General features: G+C 48.3%; 1 protein-coding gene across 1 annotated transcript in view; it reads left to right on the top strand.

Moving 5' to 3' along the window:
• The window catches only part of LOC130492832 (dual specificity mitogen-activated protein kinase kinase 3-like), a 38424-nt gene extending 32104 nt beyond the window's left edge, over positions 1–6320 (top strand). Inside the window, exons 12-18 of the mRNA XM_056866617.1 lie at positions 572–688; positions 1094–1145; positions 2465–2592; positions 3460–3543; positions 4688–4827; positions 4986–5031; positions 6231–6320. Coding sequence (XP_056722595.1) covers positions 572–688; positions 1094–1145; positions 2465–2592; positions 3460–3543; positions 4688–4827; positions 4986–5031; positions 6231–6314 — 651 coding nt within the window. The 3' untranslated portion in view covers positions 6315–6320. The remainder of the gene's footprint in view (positions 1–571; positions 689–1093; positions 1146–2464; positions 2593–3459; positions 3544–4687; positions 4828–4985; positions 5032–6230) is intronic.
• Positions 6321–16835: the final 10515 nt, after the last annotated feature.

Below are 16835 nucleotides of genomic sequence, written 5' to 3'. Positions count from 1 at the left end.
CCCGAGATCCCCAAGGCGGCGTACATAAAAACATTAAAATATTCTAACAGTTAAAAACAACATTTAAAATTATAAAACATTTCAACAAAAACACACAAAGGACTCCAGAAAAAGGGAGGGGGGTTAATAACCTTTAATGTGGGTACGCTAAATGAAACCAAAAACTCTTCACCCTCTCGCAGAAGGCACCAATAGAGGGAGACAGACAAACCTCCCTGGGGAAAGAGTTCCAACGTTTTGGGGCCATGACCGAGAAGGCCCTAGCTCGGGTCACCACTAGCCTCAGATGGTGGGGGCAACTGAAACAGGTCTGCGGAAGATGACCAGAGGAATGAATAGGTTGTTCACAACAACCTTGCAAGGGAGGCCAGTATGACCACTCCCACCATATAGCGCAACTTGCCATAAAGTGCCTGGCAGAGACAGGGATTCAAACCAAGCAATTTGTGCTTCATGGTTCAGCATCTTAGCTGCTGTGCTATGGCAACTTTCTAGGGACAATCCATCGGAGGGATGTTCTCTGTCTGAGATAGACTTCTCTGTCTCTCTTTGTCCCCATCCTTGTTCTTAGGGAGATGTGTGGATCTGCATGGAACTGATGGACACATCTCTGGATAAGTTCTACAAAAAGGTCCTGGAGAAGAAGAAAACGATCCCAGAAGACATCCTTGGGAAAATCGCTGTGTCTGTGAGTGACCTCTTAGCTCGAGTGGACCAACCGCAGAATGTTTCATACACCACTTCTCCCAAATCTGCTCAGGATGGCTAACAAAAGTGCAATAGAACAGCCAGTAAAACCAATTTAAAAAACGGTTGCATCAGCGCAACGGTGAAACTCTCGGCTGTGAGAAAGCATCCCGTTTCTCCGTGTTCAAACAGCAGCTCGTTGAAAATCTGTGTCAAAAACACAAAAGCAGACTGTATCGAGCAGAAAAGAAACAGGGCAAGATGAGGGGTTAACAATGTTTTAGCCTAGTGGTAACAAACTGATAGGCTGAGCACCAGGCAAAGTTCAGAGTGGGGGAGGCCCCATTTTACGGGGCTTCTCTGTTAGGTTGTGGGGCTCGGCTAATTCTTTCTTCCCTGTCTCCAGATCATCCGAGCCCTAGAACATCTGCACAGCAAACTAGCGGTGATTCACAGAGGTAGGTGTTCAGCGTTTACAACTCCTGCAAGCTCCTCTGCTGTTTTTGCCTCTGCCTTTTCATCTTGATGTTGTGGCCACGCCCAAATAATTGGTTTTTCTGCCTCACTGGACATGGCTTTTCAGATTTGGGCCTATCACACATGTTTTGCATGACATCGATTTGCATGATTAAGGCATTTGGAAAAAGGGGAGATACCGTGCCAGGGAGAATGGAGGTAGCCGGTCGAGGAGATCTTTCATAGACGCTTAAAGAAAACACCACTTCCTGTCCTTCAGAGAGCTCAGAGGTAGTGTAGGTGGCTCTCCGCTTCTCCATTTTATCCATACAACAGCCCTGTGAGGTAGTTTAGGCTGAGCTAGAGTGACTGGCCCAGTGGGCGTCATGGTGGAGGGGGAATTTGAACTCAGGCCTGTCCCATCTTTAGTTCAGCACTCAAACTGTTGACACCACACTGGTCCTCCTACACAGAAAAGGATTGGAAAGCTGTGTGGAACTTTTCTTTCAAATGCGCTGGAAGCCATCCTGATAGGTGGTGTGTAACTATCTTAAACAAATACTTCTTTAAAAGAAACCTAAACCCTGCAGACAAGAATAGGAAGCAGTTTAGGGTTATAGAAGTCTACAATTTTGGGTCCTTCTGGATGCCTGGTCATGAGGTCTAGAAGCTTGGAAAAAAGCATTTCCACATATTTTTACAGCTCTGGCCATATCCTGAACCGTACAAGCTCTAAGTGTGTGCATGTTTCGGTTCCAAGAAAACGGGCCCATTCGCACATCAGTGCTTTCCACAGTTATGAACACATGAAGCTGCCTGACACTGAATCAGACCCTTGGTCCCTCAAAGTCAGTATTGTCTACTCAGACTGGCAGCGGCTCTCCAGGATCTCAGGCAGGGGTCTTTCACATCACGTACCTGCCTAGTCCCTTTAACTGGAGATACCAGGGATTGAGCTGAGACCCTTCTGCATGCCAAGCAGATGCTCTACCACTGAGCCACAGCCCCTCCCTTCAGTTTTATCTGAATGCTTCAACACACATTTGAGAGGGGAGTCACAGATGCGAATTCTTCTGTTCCTCTTTTCTACCCACAACCTGGTGAATGAGGTTATACTGAGAGAGTGTGAGAACGTGACAAGCACAGAGTTTCCCTGTGGGGAATGTATTCTCTGTCGTAGCTGACACTGATAATAGCACCTCGGGTGTCCAGTAGATGGGGGCTGTTCAGAGCGGGGACCGCTTTTTCAAGTGGTGTGCACGTTAATATCGATCGTTCCTGTCGCGGCGTTACTCACCCCGTTTTGGCACCGTCTTGACAGACGTGAAGCCCTCCAACGTCCTCATCAACAAGGAAGGGCACGTGAAGATGTGTGACTTTGGCATCAGCGGTTACTTGGTGGATTCCGTGGCAAAGACGTTGGACGCCGGCTGCAAGCCGTATATGGCGGTGAGTTGTGTAGCTGGAAGGGGGGGCGTTTTGCCTTCCCCTGTTTTTATTGGGAGGGAGTATTAAGAAGAAGTTGGTTTTTATATGCCGACTTTTCCTACCACTTAAGGAAGAATCAAACTGGCTTACAATCACCTTCCCTTCCCCTCCCCTCGACAGACACCCTGTGAGCTAGGTAGGGCTGAGAGAGCTGAGACTAGCCCAAGGTCACCCAGCTCACTTCATGCGTAGGAGTGGATAAGCAAGTCCAGTGCATCAGATTAGCCTCCGTCGCTCATGTGGAGGAGTGGGGAATCAAGCCTGGTTCTCCAGATCCGAGTCCACCCCTCCAAACCACCACTCTTAACCACTACATCATGCTGGCTCTCAAGTCATTTAATTCCTTCCACCCACAGCTAGAAATGGTAAAGTCCAGGGAGTTTCCCCCAGAACAAATACAGTCAGCATGTCGACCAGGGGTCCCCAACTTTTTTGAGCCTACGGGCACCTTTGGAATTCTAACACAGCATGGTGGGCGCAGCCACAAAATGGCTGCTGTGGGAGGCAGAGCCAGCCACAAAATAGCTGCCACAGCTTACCTTCAGTCATGCAGTGAAAGATCCTCGTGCTATAGTGGCAGCTGCTACCAAAGCAGCCTTTTAAAAAATCTGCACAACCAATCCAGTCCCCAGTGACCAGTCAAAAATCTTGCTGGACAAAAGCCTCACCTGGCTCCACCCACTTTCCAGAAACACTTGGTAGGCACCAGGAAAGGTGTTGTTGGACCCCTGGGGACTGAGCCGTGTGGCTCGCTGCACACCCTAGCGGGGAGTGTTCGCCCTGTGTGTGAACATGGCTTCTTTGGCTTTCTCTTCCCACCCATTGCAGCCAGAGAGGATAAACCCGGGGCCAGATGGGATCCAAAAGGGATACAACGTGAAATCAGACGTCTGGAGCTTCGGGATTACCTTGGTAAGATAAAGAATGAATGTCTTTTTAATTTATTTTTTTGGCATGTAAATAGTAGGCATGTTTGCATATGCCTTAACTTATTACTGAGTGTTTATTGTATATTCTTTTTTTTAAAAATGTTTGCAAACTCCTCCCCTTCTCCACTTGCTTGGGGTTTGTAGTGGGGGGCAGCTGCACCCTTGGTGTGATGCCTGTTGGTTTCTCAATATTCATTCTCCCTTCCTCCATTTTGTCCTCACAACAACCCTGTGAGGTAGTTTAGGCTGAGAGTGTATGAACGGTCCAAGTTCATCCAGCAAACTTCATGGCAGTGTGGGGGATTTGAACCTGGCTCTCCTACATCTGTCAGACACCCTAACCAAATGCCATGCTGGCTGCAGAGAGAAGCAAAAGGCACAGGTTGATCTTTTGCTATGGCAAGAGCTGACAGAAAACATAACATAAGGACTCTGTGATTTACATTGTTATAACCATGTGTAGGTACAGATTAGAAAGAGAGACTGCTGAATTAAAACAAATAATGAAGCTCAAGACAATGCATTCTCCTGGACTTAATAAAGACCTGGGATTCCTGTCTCAATACTAATGCTAATTTCTCCACGCCTGCTACCCTTCTGCATATCACACCTAATCCAGTCATGTCTGCTAATGTAATTTACTTGCTTTTGACATTTATATTGCCATTGTGTGTCTCATTCACTCACCTCTACTTAAGGAGAGATGGAATCACATTGTAGCTGTATCTAAAGAAGTGAGCTGTGGCTCACGAAAGCTCACACTCTGCCAGAAATTTTGTTAGTCTTTAAGGTGCTACTGGACCCTTGCTCTTTTCTACATCATGTATAGGTATATCTGCCAACTGCGGATGTACTTCATGCATCTGAAGAAGTAGGCCTCGAGTCCACGAAACTGTACGGCCACCATCATTTTGCCTCAGCAGACTATTGTGGCTCGCTTTCTGGCAATCACACAAAAAAACCAAACACCCAACTGTATTAAAATGTGATTTCCCCCCCCTTATATATTTTGGGGTGGGGTGGGGGTGAAACCAGCGTACCCTTACGGGGAAAGGCGGTATGTGATCCAAATGGTGGCTGACCCCAGGAGTTCCCTTGTGACGCCCTGGCTTGTCTGTCCCTCTTAGATCGAGTTGGCCATCCTCCGCTTCCCTTACGACTCCTGGAGGACCCCCTTCCAGCAACTGAAGCAAGTGGTGGAGGAACCCTCTCCTCAGCTTCCCACCGATCGCTTCTCAAAGGACTTCGTGGACTTCACAGCACAGTGGTGAGTCCCTCGCTCGTCGTCATTTGTCAATTAAAAAAAAACGCATGTCCCCGAATGCTTCTCAGAATGCGTAAATGAATTCCCGTAGGAGAAAACTGGCCCCCAGAGTTTGACGGGAGCTTTTTTCCTATCTCTCTCTTTTCTTTTGCTCTCCTCAGTTTGAAGAAGAATCCTTCAGAACGAATGAGCTACCTGGAGCTGATGGTGAGTATTGATATCTGGCCTTCCTTGCCCAGTCATTTGACGGGTGTTCCGATCGGGAGTATCAGTGAGGGCCAAACCACGTCTAACGCCAACTTTTTAAAAGCAGGAAGTTATGAGGGAAACGAGGCAAAGATGATTCAATCTGGATTTCAGCAGTACTCGAAATAGAGCACGCCGAGTTTGCTCTACTGCTGCAATGGGAATACCTCCCCCAGAACCCCTTCCCATACATTTCAACCTTTTGACTCTTCCTAACCAAAGGCGTGCTTTTACTTTGGCGAGATTTGAATGCATTCCCTACACAGGTTCTGAACGGCCGTTTCTTAAAAATTCTTTTTAGCGATGGTCCGTGCGACTATGGAGATAGGGCAGTTGATTGATTGATTATTATTACGGCACTAGCCAGAAGAGATACAAACCTTGTCAATAAAACCGATTACGTGATAAGTAATCCCTTTGTACAAAATACAAATAAAATTATATCAATTAAAATTCACCTTATTAACACTATTACCCTTTTCCGAGCGGATTTTAATTGCTGCAGAGCAATACTTGGCTACCTGCAAATAACACTGAGCGTCTCCCTCCCAAAGGAGGAATTTCAAGACAGGGCAGTTGAAACTTTGGCTCACCTGATCCTCTTCTGTAAGAAATGGGAAGCAGGGAGAACCCAATGGATTTTGCCTGTTTTAGCAAAGTACGGTCTCCCGTTAAAACCTTGGATTATACCATTTCTTTTTATCATATCTAGACTCAGATACTGAAAAAGTACATCAGATAGCGAAATACCTAGCAAATGTAATGGCCCTAAAGCTATCAAATAGCTCTGATAACGAAGGTTTACCTTGCACCACAAATTGATAAAATCTTTTATTAATTGTGTTTATTTTAAAATGGTAAAGTTGTTCTCTGTTTCTTTGTTTTTTCTATACTATGAATGCTTAAGACTTTGTCAATGAGCAATAAAGATTTAGTAGTAGTAATTTAATGCCAAGGATTTCCTCACGGCTTTAACGTTAAAACCAGTCGTGGGGCCAGCAGGGTGGGTGTTTTCCGGTTTGGCTGCTGGGTTGAGAGCCTGGGTGTGCCAGCGTGAGTACGGCCACCTGCCAGCATGGCACCTTTGCCCATTGTGATCCTCTGCCCAACCACCGTCTCCTCAGCTGAACTGAAGCCCTTCTCTGTTCCTTTCCCGGCAGGCCCACCCGTTTTTCACCTTGCATGACACCAAAGTGACCAACATGGCTGCCTTTGTGGTAGAAATCCTCGGAGAAGACTCTTAAAAATTTTCAACAGACCTCGCTGTCAAACAAAGAAAACAGCATGGCGGCGTCCCAGCTGTCCTTGTGGAGGAAAGAAGGAAATGAGGACTTTAGCATTAATGGTGGTTTGCACAAAACGGAATGAATGTCTTCGACGCCCCCCCCCCCCCCTCCAGCTTTTAGGCATCTTTTTGGACTCTTGAGGTGTTTGGTTTTGTTGTTGTTTTTTTAAAAAAGAGAGCCCTCTGTGAATGACATTTTTACCTACAGACAGAAGTTGAGCTACAGAATAAAGCCGCACGCCATCTTTTCAGGGGAGAGGGTGTGCGTGGGACACTGATTTGTTTCTTAACCCCCCTCCTTTTGACGGGCTAGTTTGTTTTTACTCTGAGGCACCTTGAAGATGTGGCTTATTCTTAATCCAAAAAGGTAGCCGCCATGTCATGTGTGGCCTAGCTTTTAGGCCCCTGCCCCCTTACGTTTTTCCCCACAAACCCCGGCACCAGTTTTCGTTTGGTCCAGAAACTTGGTCTGACTGGATGACGCCGTAAGTTCTTGACAGCTTCCTTCTAAATCGCTTTGGCAGAGGGTGCGTCTGGACGAATGGCCGAATCTGTTCCTACGTTTGGGGAGTCATTGCCAAGGGGCAATTTCCCCCCCCCCCAGGGTCCCGTACGCTGTGTCCATTCTCAGCCATGTGGTAAAATCGCAACTGGGTGCCTTCCGATGTGTCGAAACGACTTTGGGAGGCAAAGTTGACCTTAAAGACATATAATGTGCCTTGCTGCCTGCCGGCCTGCATTCTGTGACCAGCAGCGGCCGTCCAAGGCCAGTCCTGCCGTCTGAGTGTCCGCTTGGGGCGGCACTGCAAAGTGGGTGCGCGCATGAGTCGGGGGCTCGATCCCAGCCCCTCGGCATGGTGGGAGTTGACTGCTGTCCTCTCCTGGGCCTGCCCCTCTGCTGGCCCCTGGAAGCTCGTTAGCCCCGGAAAGAGGCCTCTGGGCCCCAAACCCCTTCTACTCTGAGGTAAAATTCCTGGCAACACTGTGACTTTCTTCAGTTATGGAGACTGTTGGTAGTCACTGTCATCAAAGTCGCAGACCCCTGAGGTAAAATGCCTGTTAACACTGTGACTTCCTTCAGTTATGAAGACTGTTGGTAGTTACTAGCATCTGAGTGGCAGACCCCTGAGGTAAAATTCACGCCAACACCATGACTTTCTTCAGCTATGGTGACTGTTGGTAGTCATTGTCGTCAAAGTGGCAGGACCCCTGAGGTAAGATACCTGTTAACACTGTGACTTTCTTCAGTTACGGAGACAGTTGGTGGTTACTCTCATCTAAGTGGCAGACCCCTGAGGTAAAATTCCTGCCAACACCATGACTTCCTGCTGCTGTGGTGACTGTTGGAAGTCACTCTCATCCAAGTGGCAGACCCCCTGGAGGTAAAATTCCTGTTAACACTCAATCACATCACCTTCAGCTATGCTGACTGTTGGTAGTCACTGTCATCGAAGCGGCAGACCTCTGAGGTAAAATTCCTGTTAACTGTGACTTTCTTCAGTTACGGAGACTGTTGGTAGTCACTGTCATCCAAGTGGCAGGCCCCTGAGGTAAAATTCCTGCCAACACCGTGACTTTCTTCAGCTGTGGTGACTGTTGGCAGTCACTGTCATCCAAGTGGCAGGCCCCTGAAGTAAAATTCCTGTTAACACTGTGACTTTCTTCAGCTATGCTGACTGTTGGCAGTCGCGGTCATCCAAGCGGCAGGCCCCTGAGGTAAAATTCCTGTCAATACCGTGAACTTCCTTTAACCATGGCGACTATTGGTAGTCACTCGCATCCAAGTGGCAGGTCCCATATTAGAGGCCTGGCTTTTAAAATGAAAACCAGGGCCTGGCTTTTGGAATGAAAAGCCTGGCTTTTGAAATGAAAACCAAGGCCTGGCTTTTGAAATGAAAAGCAGTCTGAGGAGGCTGCAATTTGGAGCCAGGAAAAGGAGTTGGTCCTTAGCCTTTTTTTTCTCCTGGGCTTTTTTATTTTAACCCCCTCCTCGATAATTGTCCTCTCTCTCCTCCAGAATCGTAGGGTTTTTCATACGCGTGTGTTCCCTCCTAAACACTCAGGGTGGGGGAAAGCATCCCGTGTGGGATTTGGGGCCGAAAAACAGCTGGTCAGGGAAGGATTGAGTCCTCCCCGCCTCGGTCTTCCGCTCCGTCAGAACCGCAGCCTCCGGGGTCTGCTTTTTGTTGACCCGCGCGAGCGTTGGGGCGTGGGTTGCGTGTGCGCTGGCTAGCAAACCCCCGTCCAGCCGTTTGCGGAAGGTGCCTCCGCCGCCAATGAATTTCACAGGTTAAATTTTCGCCGGCGACAGGTAGGCGTATAATGGATTCAAATTAAAAGCACTTCAGCCTGCCTCCGTCGTGGTGCGTCCGCGGCGGGCCAGCATTTTTGGCGTACTTCTGCCCGTGGTTGTGGAATTAATTGCCCCTGCCCCTTCTCTGCTCTTGTTCAGAGTCGCCCTCACTTGCCCTCATTTTCTTTTACAGAACTGCTTCAGAATCTCTCTTTGTCCCCATTCCTCAAAAGGGAGTCATAAATTTTAACTTGAATCGCCTTCCCCCCCCTTCCTCCTTCTAAAGGAACGAGCGACTTTTGGGAATTTCCTAATATATTTGTGTACATATATATATAAATTATTTTTAAGAAACAACTTGAAGACGCGTATTGAGGAGGGGGGCTTGGCGGGAGGGGCACAGAAACTCAGAAGGAGCAGTTGGGAGAACTTTAAAACAAAAGTAAAACTATTTTTTAAGCTCTGAGAGGTGGTGTCCTTCGAGAGGAATCCGAATGGGTGTGTGCGTGTGTGCGTGAGTTAAAAAGCTGCCTATTTTTAACTAGTCCTTTGTAAAGAAAATGTATTCTCTAGATGCTTACTACTGTGCCCTGATCTTTGAAGACGGCCTCCTGGGGAAGGGGGGGTGTAAATCAATTTTTCTATCTTCTTCTCCCCCTTCCCCCCCAATTATTAAAGTTCGGAGCCGTGAAGGGTTCTCATGGTTCTGCGTAAGGTTGCTCGACCATGTGCTTTCTCTGCGTATCGAACGTTTCCGGTTTTCGTAACCCCCTGGAGTCTTTCTGGGCTTCTCTTATCTCACACTCCGTCCGACTGCTGCGCTTTCTCCCGAGTTCTGTCGCCAGCGCCACGCCGTGGTCTTTGAACTGCAGGTGTGCACCCGTATAATGACTTTTTTCCATGGATGGTTTTAGATTTTGTGATCCCGCCTCGCAGGGTGGGTTGTTACCCACCGTGCCCCCTCCCTTTTCTTTGATGCTTTGGAAGATGATGAATTCCCCCAACCCCATTTTTTTCCCTTTTTGCATGGGTTTGGTAAACGTCTGGTTTTAGGGCAATGTTGTTTTTTCTTTCTGGGGGGCCCAGCACATTAAATGAATGCTTTGCGCAAGAGGTCGAACTGGGTCCATGTGGAACAGTAGTGGCCTCCCGGAGGCCGAGTTACTCTCTGGTTTGCAAGATGAGATTTATTCCCTGCCTTCTGTTTTACATCTACAGTTATTTTATTGTTATTATTTGCCCCCAGTATGGTATTTTTCCCTCCTCGTTCCCCTGCCCCGTAAGGAGCTCCAGTGGAAATAAAAAGATGCTATGTATCTGAAGAAAGGACTGAATTGCTTTTCAGAGGATTGTTAACAGCTCACTTGGTCATTTGTTTTAAATAAAAGGAGCCCTGTATTTTGTTTCCTCTGGTGGTTTTCTTGTATTGTGAATGTCTGGTTTTTTGTTTGTTTTAAATCCAATATGATCAAAAAAAATTTTTAAAAAAATTACATGTTAAGAAGAAGAAGAGTTGGCTTTTATATGCCAAATTTCTCTACCACTTAAGGAAGAATCAAAGCGGCTGACAAAACCATTAACACCGGCCAAAAAGAACCCAACACATCATTAAAACAGTTAAAATCAGAGCTAAAACATATACAGAAACAGCAACTCAAAGGGATCACTGAGTGAACATCAAATTAAACCTACCAAAAAGTCGTCTGCTGGTGGAACACGGCAATAAAAGGGGGCAGATGAATCTCCCTGTGCAAAGAGTTCCAGAGATTTGGTGCCACTACCAAGTAGACTGCCTTACAAGTTGCCACCCACCCAACCTCAGATGGGGGTGCACTAGGGTTGCCAGGTCCCTCTTTGCCACCAGCGGGAAGTTTTTTGGGCAGAGCCAGAGGAGGGCAGGGTTTGGGGAAGGGAGGGACTTCAATGCCTTAGAGCTCAATTGCCAAAGTGGCCATTTTCTACAGGGGAACTGATCTCTATTGACTGGAGATCAGTTGTAATAGCAAGAGATCTCCAGATAGTACCTGGAGGTCGGCAACCCTAGGGTGCACCCAAAGCAGGCTCTCTGAAGATAACTATTGCGGTTGGGCAGGTTCATAAGAGGAAGCAGGTGGTCCTTCTGGGCCTTATGAGAGAGCCAGTGTGGTGGTGTGGTTAAGAGCGGCAGACTAATCTGGTGAACTGGGTTGGTTTCCCCACTCCACATGAAGCCTGCTGGGTGACCTTGGGCTAGTCGCAGTTCTCTCCGAACTCTCTCAGCCCCACCTACCTCACAGCGGTGTCTGTTGTGGGGAGAGGAAGGGAAGGAGATTGTAAGCTGGTTCGATTCTCCTTAAAAGTTAGAGAAAATCAGCATATAAAAACCAAGTCTTCTTTGCACCTAGTAGTGCAATTCTGCAGCCCGTATTACATTGTGCAGATTTGCATTGCCTCTATATGACTTATTCTGCCAAGTTCCCTGTTTGACTTTCCTCTGTGTGGGCCAAGGGTCCTACCTCCACATTTCTGACCGCCTTACTAAGCCAGCTCCATGACAGTTGGCCTGAAACTGGAGATGTGTGAACACCCTGTCCTCTGTCACCGGCCAAGAGGAACAGGCCCTTGGAGAACTGGCTTACAGCAGGAGACCCTGCTAACCTAGACGAGTCTGCTGTTTTGGTATAGGGCAGCTTTCCCTGTTGTAAGGATCGGCCGTAGTTCCAGTGGCAGAGAACCCGTCTGAGCACTTGATGATGTGCTCAGAAGAAATCTTTATTCGCCACCTAAACCACCGTTGGCCCCTCTCAAGGGGAAGAGAAAAACGACTTTTGCTTTGCAATTAGGGAGTCTAAGTGATGTTTTATTCATAACGCGAGAGCTTCGAAAGCTAGCGGCAGAGCCCTTTGTGTTTTCAAAAGCGAGGCTTGCCACTTCCCCAAGCCAATGCTTGCGAGCTGCTCGTACGAATATATAAATATAGCTGTGGCAATGATGGGGAAATCCCAGTAGATGGTCTGGGGATTTGCATGGCTGCTTTTGCATTCCCCCCCCCCCCCCCACACACACACACACTGCTTTGTCATGACTGCCCGTGCCGGGATTCGACGTGGCTTGATCTTGCCAACAGTGTGTGGGGTTGGTGCAAACTAACCCTGAGGAGTGGGGTTCGATGCATACCTGGCAGCCTTTGGGAATGCTGGTCTAGAATATGCAAAGAGTGGCTTCCAACTTACGCAGCGCTCGGGTCCATCGCTAGGTGGCAGTGTTGAGCTGCCAGATGGTTCCCTCTTCCCCATTTAAAAAAAGCAGCCTTTTTTGCCCCAATTTCATCGCTGCCTCTTTCCCAAGAGGGCCGCAACCCTGCCACAGTCCCATTGTTACCCTAAGAGCTCTGCCAGGTAGCTCGGTGTGGCCAGCCCAAGGTCACTCACTGGGGTATCAAGACGTGCGGTTGCAAACCTTGTGTGTGCATGCAAGGGGGAGGCCTTATTCCCCCCCCCCCATTTGCACAAACATTTTATTTTGGTGAGGCAGGGCAACAGTTCCCTGGGGAGAGGCTAACCGCTAAACTGGTTGAAGACAGAATGTCCTTCAAGGTTGTAAGCGTACTCGGTCCTGATGCATGGCTGTGTTTTTCTTCTGAGCCAGCTCCCTTTTTGATGGGACCCTGGGTAAGATGTCTGTCCGTTGTAGTTCTGAGAAGTTGAGACGTATGATTTACTCTTCCTGTTTATTTATACCTATATACCTATATACCTATTTATTTATATATTTCATCCAAAGGGGGAGCTGAAGCAGCTTACATTGTTCCTCCCTTCCCCAGTTTTCCCTCACAACAACCCTGCGAGGTAGGTTAGGCTGAGCCTGAGGTCACCGGCCAAGCTTCTGTGGCAGATTGGGGATTCGAACCTCGGTCTTCCGCTGTAACCATTCCATCATATTGGCTCATGCTTGGTGTAACGTGGTGTAGTGGTTAAGAGCAGTGGGCTCTAATTGGGAGAACCGGGTCTGATTCCCCACTCCTCCACATGAGCGGCGGATGCTAATCTGGCAAACCGGGTTGGTTCCCCCACCCCTACACATGAAGCCAGCTGGGTGACCTTGGGCTAGTCGCAGCTCTCTTCGAGGTCTCTCAGCCCCACCTACCTCACAGGGTGTCTGCAGTGGGGAGGGGAAGAGAAGGCGATTGTAAGCCGGTTTGAGTCTCCTTAAAAGGTAGCGAGAATTGGCATATATAAAAACCAACTCTTCTCCTCCTCCTTCTTCTGTGACCTGGCTGCGGATTCGAACCCGGGCTTCCCGTGCCCTAGTCTGATACTAGCCACTGTACCACACAACGTCTCAAATGCCAGCTTGCTCCATCCGTCCGTTGCCAGGCTGACTCCCTTCCACGTCTCTGAAAAGGGTGTTGCCAGGCAACTCCAGTGCATTATCCTGTCAAAAAGAAGAAGTGCCAGCGTCGTAGGCTGGTGTTCTTGGGCAGCTGCCCAAACTGGCCCTCCTTGGGGCCTTAATTCGACCCCACTGTTGAGCAGCAGCAACTGATGAGTCCATTGACCTCACAAATGTATTCTCACAGGCCCTCATTCGGGCACCTGGGTAATGGTTAGAGGGTTGCGCTATGCCAGGAGCAACCCAAATCCAAATTCCTGCTTTCCCCCGTAAGCTTCCCTTGGGCCAGGCGTCCTCTCTGAGCCTACCTCGCAGGGGGGGGGGTCTAGGAGGATAAAACCTCCGTGGCATCCTTGGAGGAAATGTACACGTCTGCTTAAAGCAGGGGTCCCCGACCTCGTTGAGCCTGCGGGCACCTTTGGAGTTTGGCATGGTGGGCGCAGCCACATAATGGCTGCGGCAGCTTACCTTCAGTCACACACTAAACATTTTTGTGTTGTGGTAGCAGCTGCCCGCGAAAGCGACATTTTAAAAAATCTGCACAGCCAATCAAATCACTGATGGCTAGGATTGCCAGGTCCCTCTTCGCCACCAGCGGGAGGTTTTTGGGGTGGACCCTGAGGAGGGTGGAGTTTGGGGAGGGGAGGGACTTCAATGCCATAGAGTCCAAAGGGGCCATTTTCTCCAGGTGAACTGATCTCTACCGGCTGGAGATCAGTTGTAATAGCAGGAGATCGCCAGCTAGTACCTGGAGGTTGGAGCAGAAATTGCACATATACTACAATAGTCAAGCTAAAGGAAAACAGCAGTAATGGCTCTAAAAAATTGTACACAAACGAGTATTCAATGAAAAAGTGAGTTTAGTGCCAAAGTGAAAACTACAAAAATTAACAAAGGAAACTTACAAAATGCTAAGAGTACAAACTTGATACAACAATATACAACGGGCAAGGATTCAGTTCTTATCTCATTCATTCACTTATAGTCCCTTAGGACTTATGTACAGTTCATATGCTTATAAATCCCACAGGCGCAGGAAGAGGAAGACTGGCGAGACTGGCAGAGTTCGCTGGACTTATGGGAAAGGCCGTCTTTTGGCCTGCTTGTGAAGCTTCCTGAAGCGTCAGTCTGTCTGTCCAATTGGAAGCAATGAGGAATCTTTGATCTGTACCGGCGGGGGATAATCTCGATATTCCCACCACCTTTAAGGCGAATGTTCCCAACCTCAGACAGTGAATCTTAGTTTGTAGCCTAAACACAGAGCAGCGCGTACCGGTAGTTAACTTGTGGAACTCCCTGACCCAGGATGTGGTGATGGCTACTAACTTGGAAAGCTTGAAGAGGGGATTGGACATGTTCATGGAGGAGAAGGGTATCCATGGCTACTAGTTAAAATGGATACTAGTCATGATGCACACCTATTCTCTCCAGGATCAGAGGAGCATGCCCATTATATTAGGTGCTGAGGAACACAGGCAGGATGGTGCTGCTGCAGTTGTCTTGTTTGTGGGCTTCCTAGAGGCACCTGTTTGGCCACCGAGTGAACAGACTGCTGGACTTGATGGGCCTTGGTCTGATCCAGCAGGGCTGATCTTATCTTCCTTCCTTCCTTCCTTCCTTCCTTCCTTCCTTCCTTCCTTCCCTCCCTCCCTCCCTCCCTCCCTCCCTCCCTCTAGGACCAGAGGAGCATGCCTATTATTTTGGGTGCGGTGGAACACAGGCAGGATGGTGCTGCTGCGGTCGTCTTGCTTGTGGGCTTCCTAGAGGCACCTGGTTGGCCACGGTGTGAACAGACTGCCGGACGTGATGGGCCTCGGTCTGATCCAGCATGGTCTTTTCTTATGTTCTTAAATGCCACTTCTGCCTCGATCCGGGGCCAGTTTGAAGCATTTTGTCGGCCCTCCCGCCTGGCCCTTCCTTGTGTGGGATACGACAATGCTCATTGTGTGTTTGTTCAAACACAATCTGCCCGTTGTCATTGTTGGAGGGGCTGGGTGGGAGTAGGAGGGTGGAGACACGCGCTGTTGTGTTCCCTGAACAAAGGGCCTTTGGTCACTGGAGGTGGAGCGGCCTCTGTAGTGGAGGCCGTCCAGCACCGTTTCGGTGGGAACGCCAAGGGCACTGAACTGTGTAATCGAAGTGCCGTGTGATGGAAGGCCTGTTGCCTAAAGGAGGAGGGAGAACTCTCCCAGGATTAAGTGAGCGAGGAACCGGTCCCTTGACACGCGGCCGGCCTTCCTCAGCTCTTGACCGCGGTTAAAACACAACATGGCCCCGAAACATTGTTCGTTCATGGTCTAATGGGGGTCATCCCACAAATTCTGTCCAGCAAGTCCAGTTTCATGACCACTGTCAGAGTTGGATATAGAATCATAGAGTTGGACGGGGCCATACAGGCCATCTAGTCCAACCCTCTGCTTAGGGTTGCCAACCTCCAGGTGGTTTAGAATTCAAGGTGCAAGCACCAGCAAAAGTAAACCTAAAATAAGGTAACTACAATACAAAATTGCTCTTAAAATGTATATTAAAGGTAATTACTTACAGGCACAACCTTGGTTGAGCAAACAGGAAATTTACAAAAGGTTCAAAGTGAATTCAATATAACAGCATACAAGCTTTACACAAAGATAAATATAGGCAAAAGTGCTCAATGCATATCATAATTTCAAGTCCATGCATGTAGATTGCAAAATTCAAGCAACGGAGACAAGACATGGTGCAATGGAAATCCGGTATAATTCCATTTCATATGAAACTTTTTCAAACTCTTAGTCCTTCTGTGCTAAGTTCATTCAATATATGAAGGAGTGTGCCTTCCTTGTATACGTCTTGTGACGTCTTACTTTGCCGTCCTGTTTGCTCAACCAAGGTTGTGCCTGTTAGTAATTCCCTTTAATATACATTTTAAGAGCAATTTTGTATTGTAGTTACCTTATTTTAGGTTTACTTTTGCTAGTGCTTGCACCTTGAATTCTAAACTCCCGAGTAGCACTTGCAGCCGAATTTTGACTACTAACCTCCAGGTGGTGGCAGGAGATCTCTACAACTGATCTCCAGCCGACAGAAATCAGTTAACCTGGAGAAAATCGCTGCTTTGGCAACTGGACTCTATGGCACTGAAGTCCCTCCCTTCTCCAAACCCACCTTCCTCAGGTTCCAGCCCAAAATCTCCAGGTATTTCCCAAGCCAGAGCTGGCAAACCTTCCCGCTGCTGGCAGAATCAGCCGAAAGCATCCCTGACAAGTGTATGTCCAGCTGTTGCTTGAAGACTGCCGCCGATTTCACTACTGAATTACCATTACTGTAAAAAAAAAAATGTTTCCTAATATCCAACCAGTACCTTTCTGCCCGTAATTTAAACCCATTTTGCGAATCGTATCCTCTGCTGGTAACTGGAGCAGCTCCCTGCTGCCTGTGACAACCTTTCAAAGATTTCAAGAGAGCAGTCATGCCCCCACCCTCCTCTTATCCAGGCTGAACGTTCCCAAGTCTCTTTGCCTTTCCAGGTCTCCAAGCCCCCAAGCATCCTTGTCGCTCTCCTCTGCACCCACTCCTTTCTGCCCACATCCTTTTTGAGGCCTCCAGAATTAACATAAGAACATAAGAAAGGGCTCTGCTGGATCAGACCAAGGCCCATCAAGTCCAGCAGTCTGTTCACTCAGGTGCCTCTAGGAAGCCCACAAGGAAGACGGCTGCAGCATTATCCTGCCTGTGCTCCACACTACAGCACCTAATATAATAGGCATGCTCCTCTGATCCTGGATTTGCACACCGTACTCCAGATGCGGCCTGACCGATGCATTGAACAGGGGGACT

Source organism: Euleptes europaea, chromosome 21, assembly GCF_029931775.1.
Source record: "Euleptes europaea isolate rEulEur1 chromosome 21, rEulEur1.hap1, whole genome shotgun sequence".
Lineage (NCBI taxonomy): Eukaryota > Metazoa > Chordata > Lepidosauria > Squamata > Sphaerodactylidae > Euleptes > Euleptes europaea.
Note: the sequence above shows the minus strand (reverse complement) of the source record. Positions and strands in the feature narration are given on the sequence as shown.